Source organism: Antennarius striatus, chromosome 18, assembly GCF_040054535.1.
Source record: "Antennarius striatus isolate MH-2024 chromosome 18, ASM4005453v1, whole genome shotgun sequence".
In the NCBI taxonomy this organism is placed as follows: Eukaryota; Metazoa; Chordata; class Actinopteri; order Lophiiformes; family Antennariidae; genus Antennarius; species Antennarius striatus.
Genome location: NC_090793.1, coordinates 8,348,438 through 8,365,476, shown reverse-complemented (window position 1 = coordinate 8,365,476; position 17,039 = coordinate 8,348,438). Strand labels below are relative to the sequence as shown.

At 43.2% G+C, this 17,039-nt stretch overlaps 1 protein-coding gene across 1 annotated transcript in view; it reads left to right on the top strand.

The window, feature by feature from the left end:
* Positions 1-17,039, top strand: part of LOC137612288 (neurocan core protein-like) — a 36,710-nt gene extending 19,671 nt beyond the window's left edge. Inside the window, exons 12-20 of the mRNA XM_068340748.1 lie at positions 445-1,482; positions 4,484-4,597; positions 10,996-11,109; positions 13,755-13,806; positions 13,960-14,066; positions 14,162-14,244; positions 14,673-14,817; positions 15,611-15,793; positions 15,891-17,039. Of these exons, the coding sequence (XP_068196849.1) occupies positions 445-1,482; positions 4,484-4,597; positions 10,996-11,109; positions 13,755-13,806; positions 13,960-14,066; positions 14,162-14,244; positions 14,673-14,817; positions 15,611-15,793; positions 15,891-16,012 (1,958 nt within the window). The 3' untranslated portion in view covers positions 16,013-17,039. The remainder of the gene's footprint in view (positions 1-444; positions 1,483-4,483; positions 4,598-10,995; positions 11,110-13,754; positions 13,807-13,959; positions 14,067-14,161; positions 14,245-14,672; positions 14,818-15,610; positions 15,794-15,890) is intronic.

Here is a 17,039-nt window from a genome sequence, read left to right as displayed (position 1 = left end):
ATGATATGGGTGTCAGAAACGTGTAATAAAGGTAGCTGTGATATTACATGAGCATGGCTTAATATTGTTTGTGCTCATGCTGGGTCCTGAATCTCCAGCCGTCTCACTGCCTCGGCTTTGCTTTCATTAGTTTTTTATATACTGTAGGGTGTTTCTCTGGTGATGTTTCTCGTCGTGACAGGATGCTTAACATACTGCAGAGGGAAACGTTCTGTTCTTTAAATGTGATTCTTCAGAGAGGTTTTCTTGATGGTGCTGATGATATTGAAGTGGAGACAGGACGGGTGCGATGATGGATAGCTCAAACGATTTGGAGGAGTCTTATTTTGTTTCCCTTGGCAAAGCAGGAAGAATCCATATGGGGAGTTTTACTTTCATGTTTTATCTCTCTGTGTGCAATAATTGCACTCCTGACTCCTCCTGGTCTTTTCTATTTTCCTGTAGGTTTGTTCTCTTGGGGAAGTTCATGGTTCAAAGAGCTCACAAGGGAAAACTCCACACCCGCCGGTGAAGAATCACCCACTCGTCTGGCGTCTACTTGGGCCGCCTCCAGTCGCTCGATGACTACAGAAAGCACCAAGAGCGGCCAGAATTCAAACACCGCCTCCAGCTATGTGCCTGAAATCACCTCGTCCAGTGGGGACAGTTGGGTCCGGGTGGAGATGGAGACCACGACCGAGCCAGGCACCAAGAGGGAGGACGCCGTGACCCCTAGAAGCAGCGGTAGAGGAGGAAGAGGACGGGGGAAGAAGAACAGAGGGGAGGACAGGAGCAGAGAAGAGAAGGGGAAAGGAGAGGATGAGGGGAGTGGGGAAATCGCTGGTGTGGAAGCAAAAGGGGAGATACAAGTTTCACGCCGACCGGTTGGAACAAGTAAACCAAGGGAAAGATCCAGAGAGAGATCCAGAGAGAGGGGGCACAGAAAGGGCCAGACCACCACTACCATGGCGACCACGACTACCAGCGCTACTCCTCTGGAGCCCACAGGGAGGTCATCCTCACCGAACCCTTCACCATCAGTGACTCTCTCCATTTCCACGTCTCCTTCCTTTTCTCAAACGTCCTCCTCGGATGAATCCCAATCCACGTCTAATTCTTTCCCATTTTACTCCCCCCGCCCTCCAGGCAACCCCTCACCCCGATCCAAATACCAAAGCCCGTCTCCCTCGCCCTCCCCATCATCACTGCCTTTCCATTCCGGGTCTCAGACGACTGGATCAGGAGACCCAGCTCCATCACCTCACTCAGAAAACCAGGGCGGCTCCACCGACCCCCCAACACAGTTTAGATGGGTCCCAGTGGCGAAAGCAGCTCCAAACAGCTCGCTGGATTATCCACGCTTACTGTCGGGACCCCCGGGAGAGGAGGAGCCTGCTTGGTCTCGCGCTGTGGGCTCCGGGGCCCTGTTACCTGGCAACATGGAGGAGGAGAGCAACAAAGGAGGAGGAGCCAACGTCACTACGATGACTCTCAGCCCAACAGGTTAGCGTTGAATGTCTACCGATATCTACGTGTTGAGGTTTCACCATCCCACAGAAAAATGTATTGTATTAATCAATAGTTTTGATGTTATTTACCAAAGAATATTTTAATGCGATGACCTGAAAGGATGATTCAACAAAGTTTTCATCTGTTTGGAGCAGTGGTCAGACTGGTTTCCTACAGACTCCAAATGTTACTGCGAGAGAAACTGAGGCTAATCTCCAAAAGTAATCCCCAGTTGTGCATTCATTCCAGGGATTATTACCCTTTATTCACAGCATGGAGTAAACAGTTCCCTATAAATTAATTCTCTAACTGCAGCTATATGTGAAGTTATCATATTTGTATGCCGTTTCTTCTTAGATCCCATCTTAGCTTTCTTTTGTAAGTACACCACTGACAGAAATGAAGGCAGATGAAAATAACCAGACTGCCTCCCCCCTCCTTATGCTGGATAATTTATTCAAAAAACATCTAGTGTGTATTCCCCTGTCTGTGCACCTTTTAGTCCCACCAGAGGCAGACACCACATTCCCATCACCATACACAATCTGTTGATTAAATCTGCCGCATGGTGCACGTCAGCGAAGCTCCTGGCTGGCCAGCTGCTTTTACCTCTTACTTTTGTTTGATAATGAGAGCTCACGCTGGAAACATCCTATCACTCAGCGTTTGAAGCCCCCCCCCGGGCTTCTTGCTATTACACATTTCTGCGGTGATTTATTTTGTTTCCTTTGGAGGCGGCTCATGTCATGGCTAAGCCGCCCGACGGAAAGCAGCTGTAAAAAAAGTGGACGGACATGAAGCCGAGGGCGACCATCCGGACTGGGGGTGCACAGTACGAGGCCTGACTGATGGAGGGAGGGAGGCAGAAGTCCATAAAGACACAAACACACAGAGAGACACCTGTGCTGCACAAACAGAGATTCAACCACAATCCTGATTTTTTTTTTTCCTTACAGCTCTCTCCGGTGTACGTACTCCAGCACCCACAGTCTCAAACATATACACACACACACACACACACACACACACACACACACACACACACACACACACACACACACACACACACACACACACACACACACACACACACACACACACACACAGACACACACACACACACACACACACACACACACACACACACACACACACACACACACACTGCCATTGAATTTCTTTGTGGTTGGTTTTTTTTTTTTAAATCAGATTTTTATCACACCATCTTTACATAACATTTAAATCCTCCTTCGCTCTCCCTCCTGCCTTCACAGAAACACCACAGTCGTCCCCGTGGCTGGAAGCGCTTATCCCAAAATCATATTTCCAGATTAAAACCATATTTCCTCCCTTCCGGAGGCTGAGATCATTCACAGCGAAGGCTGTGTGTGACTTGTGGATTAATGTTTTGAGGCATCTCAGGGTTTGTCGCTGTAAAGTATTATCCTCTTACTGTCGTATCTCTAAAAACGTATTAGTTAGATTTTGCTGTTGCCAGCTTATTGTTGTTGTTGTTGTTGTTGTTGTTGTGTGTTGCTAGTGGTGTCAGTCGCGATGCAATGAGAGGGACGGTCCACTCTTTCACCTCCGACTGCACACTATTGATTTTCCTGCACCACTCGCTTTAATGAAAGGCCAATCACAGGTTTATCTTTCACACACGCAGACACACACACACACACACACACACACACACACACACACACACACACACACACACACACACACACGCACACACATAGTGTGTAAGTGTGCTTGTCTAAGCAGCTGATATTTGTCAAGGTATGCCACAACCTTGACTGATGCATTTGGGGGTGGGAGGGCAATCGCACCTCAGCCGGGGGGGGGGGGTGTACATTGAATAAAATGCATGGCTGCCTTTATCACCTGACTTCAGCAGGATTCCAATCAAGAGCAGAGCATTCGCTTGCAAAACTTCCTATAAATCTATAGCACGGATGCTATTGAGAAATCTGTCTCTGTGCAGCGGGAGGACTTGAGATTGAAAAACTCACTCTTTTCCTTTTATATTTCGTCCCTGAACGTTTGTTTTGTAGAGCAGCACCTGTTTCAGTGGTGATTCAGGGGATGTGAGCTTGAGGTGTCTGTTTCGGGTTACTTATTGGACAGGATCGGCCTCAAGGCTAATCATAGACAAGCATTGATTTTCGCTCATCGCACCTCGTAAACACACACACACACGCACACACACACACCCTCCGTCTTCAGCGTCAGAGAGAGCTGGCGGAACAAAGGCTCCCACGGCCGAGCCTTTGCGGCCAGGGTGAACACGCGGTGGATTTCAAAGACCGTGAGCCGCTGTAATGAGCGTTTGAGGGGAGAAACACGTGGTCATGTGTCAATTGATATGGAGATGTGTCATTGGTGAAGGAGACCACACACACACACACACACACTGTCATTTAACGGGTGAATAGTGAGGCCGAGGTGCGCTGTGGGGGGTCTGCTCATTTCTGTTTCAGAACGCTAATGTCTGAAGTTCTCACGATGCCCACAATGCTTGGCGTAAGCCAGGGACTCGCTTTTTTTTTTTTTTTTTTTCTTTCTGCATATGGTAACCATGACAACCGTGGCTGAGATTGGATGGCAAGGTTAAGGCTCTCTGGCTTGTTATCCTTTTGAAAAGAGAGTGTGAAACGGATACGGCTGAGCTGCAGCCACCGGTTGTGGTCGCAATGTGTAATAATTGGGATGCTGTGTCTTTTTCTGTGTCTTGCATTGACTTTGAATTTTGCTCAATGGTGGGGCAGGGGTGAGGGAAGGTTATTTTTGAGCATTCAACTGTAGGGGATTACCATGGAAATAAAATATTTCAAGCTCCATTCAGGTTTCAGGTGGAAAGTTTAGATCCAGGTTTTTTTTTTTTTTAATGAAATGTCACCTACAAACGGAGAGACATTGCCTTCACGCTATAATTCAATTGCTCACTTTCTCGAATCCCTGAACTCACCTCCACCCCTCTGTGTGTCAGTAGAGGTGGAGCCCTGTGTGACGAACCCGTGTCTGCACGGAGGAAAATGCCTTCCTCAGGGAACGGGTTACAGCTGCTACTGCCCACAAGGATATGCTGGGGAGAACTGTGAGATCGGTGAGTATCACACACATACACACACACACACACACACACACACACACACACACACATTCATGCATCCATGCAGCAGCGTGCAGCATATAATCAGCGCTGTGTGAGGCTGCTTGCATTGATTGACTGATGGATCAAAGGCAGCGCTGTCATTTAAATCAAGACATGAGGCCGAGTGAAGGCTGGGGTCAGAGGTTAGGGTCAGGTCCTACGAGTACCGATTACTTCAAATCCATCTTGGTTATTAGAATATATATTTAATATTTATATTTTTTGAAAATCAAATGGACCAGTACCATTTGATTTGCAAATAGGGGCTACAGCTGCTACAATCCAAGCAAGGGACTAATGCAGTGCGGCCTCGCACATTCGCGCATCAAAGCTCGCGACTTCACCTCTTCGCGGATTTTTGGTAGGCAGTCACGTGATACCGTACACTCATTCTATTGGCTGACGGCATTCAGAAGTGTGCTCGGTTCCGTGAGTCTTGGACATACGTGAGACACAAAAGTGCTTTAAACAGTTGATTCGAGTGTGGGAAAAGGTAATACAGATAGAAGGTGTTTTAATATCAGTATGGGGAGGGTTCATACATGTTTAAATTACCGTAAATAATAAGATGAATAGTTTGTCGCTCTATCCTGGAATTTGTTAATCGCGTGTGGTTCCTGGAATGCATTTACCGCAAAGAACGAGGGATGACTGTATGTATGTGATATCATCACAACCTCCTGTGACCATCTTCATATTTGTCATTGTTAAAACTATTGAGGCTTCGCTCCCCGCCTGCGGTTGTATCAACATAAAGAACATAATGGAGGCATAAACAGAGCGTTTACAGATGGACATATCCGTTTACATGCATAGAGGGAGCGATAAATGGGAGTTTAACCAGAGGCGAAGATGAAAAATACAGTTTATGCAAATCAATTGGTGGGGATTTCATTTGGTTTCATTGATAAACAGATGGAGAAAACATAAACTCCTTATTCACAGAGGTTGTAATCACTGTTGCCTGTGATTAGACCTCTAGAAGTTACAGACGGAGCTTACTATAGGAGGGGTGAGTCAGGGCCAGCAGGATGCATGTCGAACAAAACCAACTGTGACCTGCATGAACCACCAGACAAAGAGGGAGAGCATCGAGATTAAAAACCGTCCAGATCAATTCTTCTTTATCGACATTTCATTTCCTCTCTTTTTCTATCAGCTGATTTGCCCGTTGCTTTCTCCTGTTTGTTTGGCTGCAGCGAGGTCAAGTGTGAATTATGCTAGAAGTTTGCCTCCATCCTGTTGTGAGACAACACGCTACGATCCTGCATCTTCAATGCAAGGACAGATGTCTGCAGAGTAGTCGTGGTAGTGCTGCGAAATGTAGCCGTGACAAACCCGCCACAGATTTCTCTACAGGAAACAGTCAGTCATCCTTCAGCCCACACCATCACCACCAAACCTGAACAGACAGCAAGAGTTTTCTCACCCGACAGACTTTTTTTTTCTGTCATTTACAAGAATATTCAGGCCTCTGAAAGTAGAACTGGGTGCACGATAGGTGCTTACCATTTTGCATATCTGTGGGGACATTATCAATTGTACTATTTTAGAGAGGGCTTAGAAAACACCATGGTGATTTTATCATGATGACCTTGCTTTAGTCACACTCATGCTAATTTAAATATTACTGTGGGATTCCTACCACTACCATTAGAAATAGTTTTTGTAGTTTTTGTACCGATAAAATATGGTTCCATACTTTTGGCTCAGGATCAGGAACTTTTAAGGTGCATGAAATCTACTAGAATGACTACTAGATTGTGTTTTCTCAACTTGCATTAAAATGCTGGCAGCACCATGTCTCTATCCCACTTTGTTTTTGTACTGTAAACCAATAGATATTCACCTCCTCCTTCTTCTTCTTCTTCTTTCACTTTCAGCTTTTCCCTTCAGGGGTCGCCACAGCGAATCAGTTTCCTCCATCTAGCCCTGTCCTTTGCATCCTCTTCTCTCACACCAACTACCTTCATGTCCTCTTTCACTAAATCCATAAACCTCCTCTTTGGTCTTCCTCTAGGCCTCCTGCCTGGCAGTTCAAAACTCAGCATCCTTCTACCAATATATTCACTATCTCTCCTCTGGACATGTCCAAACCATCTCAGTCTGGCCTCTCTGACTTTATCTCCAAAACCTCTAACATGTGCTGTCCCTCTGATGTACTCATTCCTGATCCTATCCTTCCTGGTCACTCCCAAAGAGAACCTCAGCATCTTCATCTCTGCTACCTCCAGCTCTGTCTCCTGTCTTTTCCTCAGTGACACTGTCTCTAGACCAAACAACATCGCTGGTCTCACCACAGTTTTGTACACCTTTCCTTTCATTTCAGCTGAAACTCTTCTATCACACATCACACCTGACACCTTCCTCCACCCGTTCCATCCTGCCTGTTCACGCTTCTTCACCTCTTTTCCACACTCTCCATTGCTCTGGACTGTTGACCCTAGGTACTTAAAATCCTCCACCTTCTTGATCTCTTCTCCCTGTAACCTCACTCTTCCACTTGGGTCCCTCTCATTCACACACATGTACTCTGTCTTACTGCAGCTAACCTTCATTCCTCTCCTTTCCAGGACAAACCTCCACCTCTCTAGCTTCTCCTCCACCTGTTCCCTCCTCTCACTACAGATCACTATGTCATCTGCAAACATCATAGTCCATGGAGATTCCAGTCTAACCTCGTCTGTCAGCCTGTCCATCACCATAGAGAACAAGAAGGGGCTCAGAGCTGATCCCTGATGCAGTCCCACCTCCACCTTGAACTCCTCTGTCACACCTACAGCACACCTCACCACTGTCTTACAGTCCTCATACATGTCCTGCACCGCTCTAACATACTTCTCTGCCACTCCAGACTTCCTCATACAATACCACAGTTCCTCTCTGGGCACCCTGTCATAAGCTTTCTCCATATCTACAAAAACACAATGCAGCTCCCTCTGGCCTTCTCTGTACTTCTCTATCAACATCCTCAAAGCAAATACTGCATCTGTAGTACTTTTTTGGCATGAAACCATACTGCTGCTCACCTCCTCCTTATGATGTTAAAAAAAATGACAATAACTTTGATCTTCATCGGTACATGGATCAGATATGAAAAGATGATATATGAAACATATTCATTAACATGACACCTGGAACCAAACCTTCAGGTTAGGTTACAGGTGTCCAGACACCGGTGGTGGTGGTGGTGGTGGTGGGGGATGATGAGTCTGACACTGATGAGGCTAATGAAATGAATAGTTTGGTGTATCTGTGGTGACTGGGCAGTGATAGGGGGGTGAAGGGAGTGGATACCAGCATCATGAAGGAGATAGACGTGCAGAGAGATGAATAATTAAAGCCAGCAGCAGGATCACAGACTAACAATGAAGGTGTGTCGCTGGATAGATGGGACCGGCTGATGTGAACCGCTGATAACTCAGCCTCAGACAATGTCAGCAGGAAATGAAGACAGCGTGAGAGTGTGAGAGATGAACTGTGGCCTGATGGAGCATTCACACACATTCGCGTTGCTCTGATTAGTTTACTTTACTGCCATTGATAGAAAGTTGCAACAGGATCGTGAGAAACAGAACCGAGGCCAACGCCGTTTATTTCAGCTGTTTTCTTGTTATTTTCAACCCAGAGAGATGTAAAGACTGCGGTTTCAAAAACTGTTGCTAATCTGGGGTCACGACATAAAACCATAAAACCTTCAAATCCTGTTGGTACAATTCATGTCGTTGCTATGGTTACATGTGTTTCGTCTCATTCGCTGTAGGAATCTGATATCAGGATATCTGTTAAAACGGTTAAACAACAATTTGACTCAACTCTGTGTTGTTGTTTTTTTTCATTTAATTTCATTCAAATCTATCGAATTAAATCATATACTGCCTCAAAGGTGTTACATCTCGTCTTCCCACAATAAGTGATAAATAAGGAATGTAACATCACCGTTTATAGATGAGATAATTAGGCTTTTGGTCTCTTCCTGGATTTAGGCTCTGACAGGCAGCATAAGAATGCAATCATTTAAATACAATTTTTTATTCCTTTAATGTGATGAATACCTTCTTTTAATATGCTAGAAAACATCACATACCATAGTTAATTGTACTTAAGTACATCTTGAACAGTAAACTACACCCCCATGTAACCCTCAAGACCAAACTGGGTGGGTAGGCCTCCCTTTGACCTGCTATTATTCTACTATGGCAGAGGTTAGGCTCCATCCACATCAGCACTAATTGGGTTTTTCAAATGGCGGGGGCCATATTCGTCCTTGGACACTCATTTTCAAGGTGCTTCAGTGCAGCTCCCCACGCCGCACAGCAGACGCCTTCACAGACATACGGTGACACTTTGGCACATGAGTATAAATCTGCCATTAAGTTCTTAATTTGTTTAATTTGTATACTCAGCTCATTAGGCAGCCATTACTCAAGGAAGTAATCACTTTCGTAATAAATGAACAGCATACAGCAACATGAATTTGTTTTCACGGCCCCATTTGGGCGGCAAACGGCTAAATGTTTTCTGGATGCCAAGTGTGTTCTGTGCAGAGTAGCAGAAAGACGGACAGACGAACGAACAACCAGCAGCTGTTGCGTGGGTTTGCTGAAGGGCTGAATCATCCCAACCACTTAGCATGGAGCAACGCACTCATGGAGTGACAGTTTTCACTGCTTAGAAAATATGAACATAAAGGAATAAAAGGATTCAAACTTAATAAGATGACAAGCTTTTCCATCACACCTTTCTTCTGCAGGAAAGTCAACCTTTGCACTTCTTGGCTCAACACGCTTCATATTTATAATTTCACATTAACATGTGTCAACCCCAGAAGATTATCTCACATTTTAAATCAAAATGTTCTGTTGAAACCACATGTTTTCTTCTTTTCAGCTAAGTTTAGTCACTAATTAACTACCGTAAATCTGCCAGAGTAGGATAACTTTTCCAGAAAAATTTGTCTGACCATATCATGGGATTAAAATCAATGAATCTGACTGATTGCAATTTTAAGCCTGTTTTGCAAACTAAAATCCTGGATTTTAGTTTGCAAAAAATTAGTTTTCTACCATAAAAATGTTATAAAAGTTTCCTACTTATGAATATCCTTGACCATCAATTAAAGTCAGTGTAGAACTCTTTTTTTTCAAATATTTTTGTTGCCTGTAGTAGACATTAAGATAAGAGGAAATACTTCTTTTCCTACCCTCAAGCTTACATTGATTTCTTCAGTTCTTGGGGTACATTTGTTATTGTTTGTCCAAAGAAAATCCCACAGTGGTGGAAAAGGATTACATGCTCTCAATTTACAATGATAAAGTGATGCTTTATGGAGACCTGTGGAGAAATGTTCTTTATGTTAGTGTCTTACGCCACAGAGAGGTTAGAAAACACGTTTAGCACCGTTAGCGCTGCGGCATCAGAGTTCTATACTCTCTGTTAAGAGTACCTTTTCATTACTCCTGATCATAAATTGTTCTTCTTTTTTGAAATGTTTTGTAAATTGCTTACTCACAATGTCCAGATCCTTGGTTTGCAGCCAAAAACAAAAGAGGGTTTTTGACACAAGGCAAACAATCCCATGCAAATTATGAGGATAGTCCTGTAACAGCTTTGAAAATTAATACTATTTTTGTGTTTTAATGGAATAAATTTACTCCATCCAATTAATAAATCAAGTAATATGTCTTTTCCTTTATTATACTCTCAATAAAAGACTGAATATCAATTCTGACTTCAAGAGTTTTTACTAAAGCTAACTCTTAACATATATTCATCTCAAAATTAGCCAATGAAATGACACTGAAGCATGTCAAAAGCAATTTCTCTGAATGACTTTGGTAGTTTAATCTCACTTTATTACATATAATGAATAAAATTGTCCACTCTAGTAAACCAACATTGACAACTTAAACCACATAAGTTATCAAACACACAACGAATCGACTCATCTGAGATTCAGAGGAAGAAAGAACCTTGAACCCAGATCAGTTGATCAAGTTCAGCCTCTGTCCAACTGGAAACAAATATTAGAGAAGTAATCAGATTACATTCAACATCACATCAGATTTGAGTATGTAAGAATGAGGACAAGTGAAAGAGGAATGTCTGCTTGTTCGTCACACCCTGCTTGAATGACTCTTCTGTTGCCACCAGCGTGAGCAGATTTAACCGTCTGAGCAGAACTAATGTCCAGCTCGTTTGATGGCGGCGCATGAACGGCAGCAGATGTCTTTTTTTATGATCAACATCTCTTTAGCAGAATACGTCCTTTTAATACGAACCCTAATGAGATCTGCACCCCCACCCCACCCTAACCCCCCCACTCCCTCCCCATCCCATCTTCCTCACAGATGTAGACGACTGCCAATCAGAGCCATGTGAGAATGGAGGCACTTGCATCGACAAGATTGATTCATTCCTGTGCCTCTGCCTGCCCAGCTATGGAGGAGACATGTGTGAAAAAGGTGAGGGGGATAATAATAATACCTACAAGGCAGTCAGAGACTGCAACGTTGTTTTGTGATTATATCACATCAGGTTTCCGAGATGTGTGCCTAAAAGGGTTTAAAAGTGAAAATTTGACCTTGACCTAGTTTTTCAAGGTCAAGGTTGTGATTTAATTTCCATCCCCTTGCCTGCCTGAATATAACACCTTTTGTTTCGTCTTTCTATATTATGCGGTTCCTGAGATCTGTGCAAAAAAATGTACAAAAGTTGAAATTTGACCTTGTCCTAGTTTTCTCTAGATCAAGGTCATCATCTCATTTTCATCCCCTTTGCTGCCCGAGTAATGTGCCTTTTCTTTTATCTTTCTATCTGCAACGGTTGTGAAGATATTTGGTGGACGGATGGACAAACACACAAACCCTGACAATTCCAATACATCACCACTTCACAGAATTTAATAACACACACCTACATATTGGATGAGGGATGAATTACTGCAAACCACAGAGTGAGAAATCATCCTGTGAAATGCTATTTGGCTGAAACCGGCAGTAAAAGGTTTGCTGCAAATAATGCAGCTGGAAATAACCCCGATCAGGATGCAGTGTCTGTTACATTTGTATGTCACGCCTCACTATCACAAAGACGCACCTCTGTGCAGCGACGGTACGCCGGTGTTTGTCAAAGTACTGACAGATAGTAAACACACATCGGTTAGTGTTTGTTTTTTCTTTTTCTTTTTTACACGGCGGATGATTCGACATCCCACTGCTGGTGTGTGAGCAGGGTACTGTCTTTGTGGTTTAGGATTACTGCTCAGCAAACAAAAGCTGCGCTGACATTGGCGTTAAGTATTTTTTGGGCCTCAAACAAACAGGAATATGTTCAATCCGACATTGTTTACATCTGTGTCGAAAGGCTTGCAATGTTCCTCATCAATATTTCCATCGCTGCGTTGCCGTGCTTCTTGGTGTGTTACTGCCACCAGCTGTTGATCAGAGAAAAGGTGTGAAACATGTGACGGGGACGTGTGTCACAGATTGTCATTATTGTGTGTATGTGCAGGCATGACAACAACAGCAATAACAATAACAACGATAATGATTTACACAGTGAAATATTGCTAATTAGTGCTGCAGTTTTTTCTATTTAGTAAAAAATGAGAGCAGCAAACAGAGAAGGCTTTACAGGATAATTAGAGTAATTAAATTTAATATACATAAGGAAAAATAAGAAAACAAGCAGAATGACAAACTACAAAACAAATTATATCCAATCAAGAATAAACAAAAGAAACCAAATAGAGGCAAGATTATTTTTAAAAAACTAGTTTGATGTTTAGGGACATGTCTTTATTGCCTTGTAGAGTTCCTGAGATATAAAGTACGTATTAATTTATGAGCTTTGATTGTTTTGGTTGTTAGGACCTGTTCCCTTTAAACCAGAGGTGTCAAACTCATTTTCACTGAGGGCCACATCAACATAATGGATGTCCTCAAAGGGCCACATGTAACTAATAAATGTAACTAAATGTAACTCAATGTGAAGTAAAATAAATGTGACTACTTAATGTTTAATAACCCTGAATTTATTACTTATTCAAGTTACAAACATTACAGTTTCACAGAAAAAAAATGTCTGTTTGTTCTTCTGTTATAACATGAACCCTTTTAATTTTGTCAGGTTATTAAACCCACAGAACTCCATCAATCAAGGATCAAACTATCGAAGTGAATAAAGAAAAATAACATCAAACACAAGTTAGGACATAAACTTTGTTCAAAATGATTTTGTCAGAGTTAAAATGGGCTTAATTACTGCATTGTGGGAAATGTAGTTTTTGGTCAAAGCACACAATTTCGACCTATTTATTTTTAGACACGCTCACCTTTTATATTCTCGCGGGCCACATAAAATGATGTGGCGGGCCACATTTGGCCCCCGGGCCTTGAGTTTGACACATGTGCTTTATACAGACCTGGCTGGTTGGTTCTTTTGGGTGGTGCTGTGGATAGCGATGTCGCCTCACGGCTGGTTGGTTCCTCCTGTTTATCAGGAAGCATCAGCACCAGGCTCTGTGATGCAGGTGATCTAACATTAAAGTACAATAATACAACAAAAAGAGGCGATCTAGTGCTTCTAGCATGAGGTGAGGTTCACCCAGTGTCTCTGACAGGCAGGAGGAATCACCCCCTATAGCACAAGCTGAAACCAGCGTGCACACGAGCACCAATTCTTCACCTCACTGGCTGCAGTTACCTCCAGCTTCAGGCCGGTCCTCATTCTCTGTCTGTGTGGCTGTAATGAGGATTAATGAATATCTAACCTTTGCTGTTATTAATGAATCCACAGGCCTTGGTGTGATGAATGAATACTAATAGAGCAGAGAGAGAGAGAGAGAGAGAGAGAGATGCTGCGAACAAAGGAGTTTGTATAATTACACTTCATACATTAAGCCTCTGTAGATAAGTCACACATTTTAGCCTTTATTTGCTAAATGAGACAGAACGCTCAGTGGAAAAGCTGCCGCTCCCCTCTCGTCTCGTATGAAGTATTTTATCTCACTTCTTGTTCCTGCACTTAACTAAGCTGTTATGTGGCCTTTGTGAAATTATTTTAGCTCCTCTCGTTCCCACCTCCTCATTCCTCTTCATCTTTGCAGACGTAGAAGGCTGTGAGCACGGCTGGAGGAAGTTCCACGGCCACTGCTACAGGTAGGAATGATGAAGAACTGTTGGAATAAATGGAGCCACAATACATTTTATACCCCGGAGCTAGCGGTGACATACTTAGCGCGGCGCTCTGGACCATTTTTCAACCTGTCTGGCTGCATGATGTGTGTGAAACACGTGTGTTCATCTCCACAGGTACTTCACCCGCAGACACACCTGGGAGGATGCAGAGAAGGACTGCAGAGAGCACAGCTCGCATCTCAGCAGCGTCGTCTCCTCCTCGGAGCAGGAGTTCATCAATGGTGTGTGTTTGGTTTGGATTTGACATCACGCACGTGCAAAAAGGAGGGTTTGAAGAAACAATCAAGTGAAAGGAACTCGTGTTTTATTTCTTAAGGTCTGGGTCATGACAACGCCTGGATCGGACTGAATGACCGCACGGTGGAGGAGGACTTTCAGTGGACGGACGCCAACGATCTGGTCTGTGATCAGTTGTCAATCGTACAGCCACGTGAAAATTCAAAGATTTAAAGCCCTGAAAATCTTTAACTGTTTTTACTATTGCGTGTTTAATAACCTGACAAATTACAACTGTAATGTTTGTAACTTGAATAAGTAATAATTTTAGAGTTATATATCATTAAGTAGTAGTTACATTTATTTTACATTACATTGAGTTGCATTTAGTTACATTTATAAGTTACATCTGACCCTTTGAGGACAGCCATTACGCTGATGTGGCTCTTGGTTTGACACCCCTGCTTTAAATCCTCTTTTGCGTGCAAAATCTCTTCTCTGATCTTGAAAGCTGCGTTAGTCTGTAACTAACAGTGTTTTACCGATTCTTGGTTGGATATGCAGGCAAATGGAAAACCAACAGTTGAATCCCGTTGTCTGCTTTCCTGTAGGTGTATGAGAACTGGAGGGAGAGCCAGCCGGATAACTTCTTCGCAGGCGGGGAGGACTGCGTGGTGACTATTGCCCATGAGGACGGCAAGTGGAACGACGTGCCCTGCAACTACAACCTGCCCTACATCTGCAAGAAAGGCACAGGTAGCAAAAGGCTGCTGGACTGAAACTGTGAACAAACCAAACCTCCTCGGTTTCATGCACCCAGAGCTACTTTGTGAGACTTTTGCTGTCACTGTCAGTGTTTTTGCTCTTTAGGATCTTAAAGCTTCACTGTTTGTCACATTTTCCGAGCTGTTTTGCATCACTAGCACCTTTTCACAAATGATCACAGCAAATGCTCCAAATGCTCACAACAAACACAAACTAATGTGAAGACTGAGTCTGTCTCAAACCTGTATTGATTTTTGGGAGCAATATCAATCTCAATCTTCCTCTGTTTAGTGCCTCTCTCTCCTCTGGGCTCACTTACACTTGTCTCGCCTGCAAACCTCTGCAGCCTAAGTTATTGCCAATTACAGCCTCGTTCGCACAACTATGATCTGAAATGCCTCTGAGCCATTCATCCTTATACTCACCATTACGGACTTGAGAAATTCTATATGACCAAAAATATATGTCAGTATTTGATGGGATTATTTTTCAATAACGATAACCAGCAAAAGTTTTGCATATTTTAAAATTGTTTATGATATGATTATATTCATACTCGTTCAGTATTTATTTACTTTGCTACATTATCTACTTTATGATGTTCCACATCTGGATCAGTACTCAGTACTATGCTATTCACCTACATGAAGCACTCAGTGTAATACTGTGCTAATATACTGTATGTCTCTAATAAATATAATTTTATTCATTGTATGAAGGCGCAAGATCGATATCAAGCAGATTTCAGGATTTCTCTGATGGTTTAATTCATCATCCCCTGCAGTGTTGTGTGGAACCCCACCTGCAGTGGAGAACACCCATTTGATCGGTCGCCGGAGGTCTCACTATGACATCCATGCAGTGGTCCGCTACCAGTGTTCTGAAGGATTCTTCCAGCGTCACATCCCCACCATCCGCTGCCGGGCCGACGGCAGCTGGGAGAGACCCAGGATCATTTGCACAAAGTGTAAGTGTTCAATATCCAGTTCAATGTGTGGTTTACGCAAAAGAAATACATAATACAAAACATAATAACCATCTGTTTCCCTCCATCTTTTTTTTAGCTCGACGATCACACCGGTACCGACGCCACCACCACCACAACCAGCACCACGAGCACCGTGGCCACCGGAGACACGGAGGAGACGGACACAAGGCCAGAGAGGCTGCACACGGCTACTACTGAACCAAATAACACCACACCCGCAAAGCCTGGGTGAAAACCGTGGCTTATAAAGACAGACAGTAGCTCACTCTTTGCTTCTAACCAGCCTCCGTTTATTCTCCTGTTAACCGTTTTCTTACTCTAACTCACAGTTGATCTCCACCACTCCTGTCCCTTGAGTTTTGATGCTTCTTTTAGTTTCTTACCCGCCTCCTTTAACTGAAGTCCATGCGAACACTAACAATAACTCCTTAACGTCAGTACAGTGAACCCTCCTAAATCCCTGACAGCACTGTGTGTGTGTGTGTGTGTGTGTGTGTGTGTGTGTGTGTGTGTGTGTGTGTGTGTGTGTGTGTGTGTGTGTGTGTGTGTGTGTGTGTGTGTCAGATAGTGCTGATTGTTTTTACTTTTTTCTCTTACATTTAAAAAAAATAGTATTCTGTCTGCAAAGCACAGAAGTATCTGATGCAAGTATTCTAGTTTTCAGTTCCTGGTAACCCTCAGCTTTTCATACTGTTGCCGTTATTTTTACTATAGAATGTCTGAGTAGCTGCTTTGATTCCACTGATGTGCTTTTTGCTTTTTTTCTAATATTCACTATGGTTTCGTGTTTTGTTGCTATTTATTATTAGTATTTTGCTTGTGAATGGGCTTTTTTTTTTTTAATTTTACTTCATAGAGCCGATGTAACATAATTTTTCTACGCTAGTGTCTAAACAATTAACTAATCATATGATTGCCTCTAATCTTTGTATTGTAAATATTGTGTCGTTGGCTAATCTTTGATCAATAGCTGGACCTCATCCAGTCGAGCAGATCCCCTGTCCTCATAAGCACTCTCAGCTAATGAATACGTCCCATTGACCGATGGTGTGGATGGGATTCTAGAAAACCTTCTCCAGATAATCACTTGATTGTACGTGAGTCATCTTTGCATGGCTACATTTACACAATGGTTAGAATGTCACCATTTTTATTCTTGTCTCTGGTATTTGATCAGTCATCCCCCTTTTTTTGGTGTTCCTATGGCTTTTTGTCCTGCTGATGT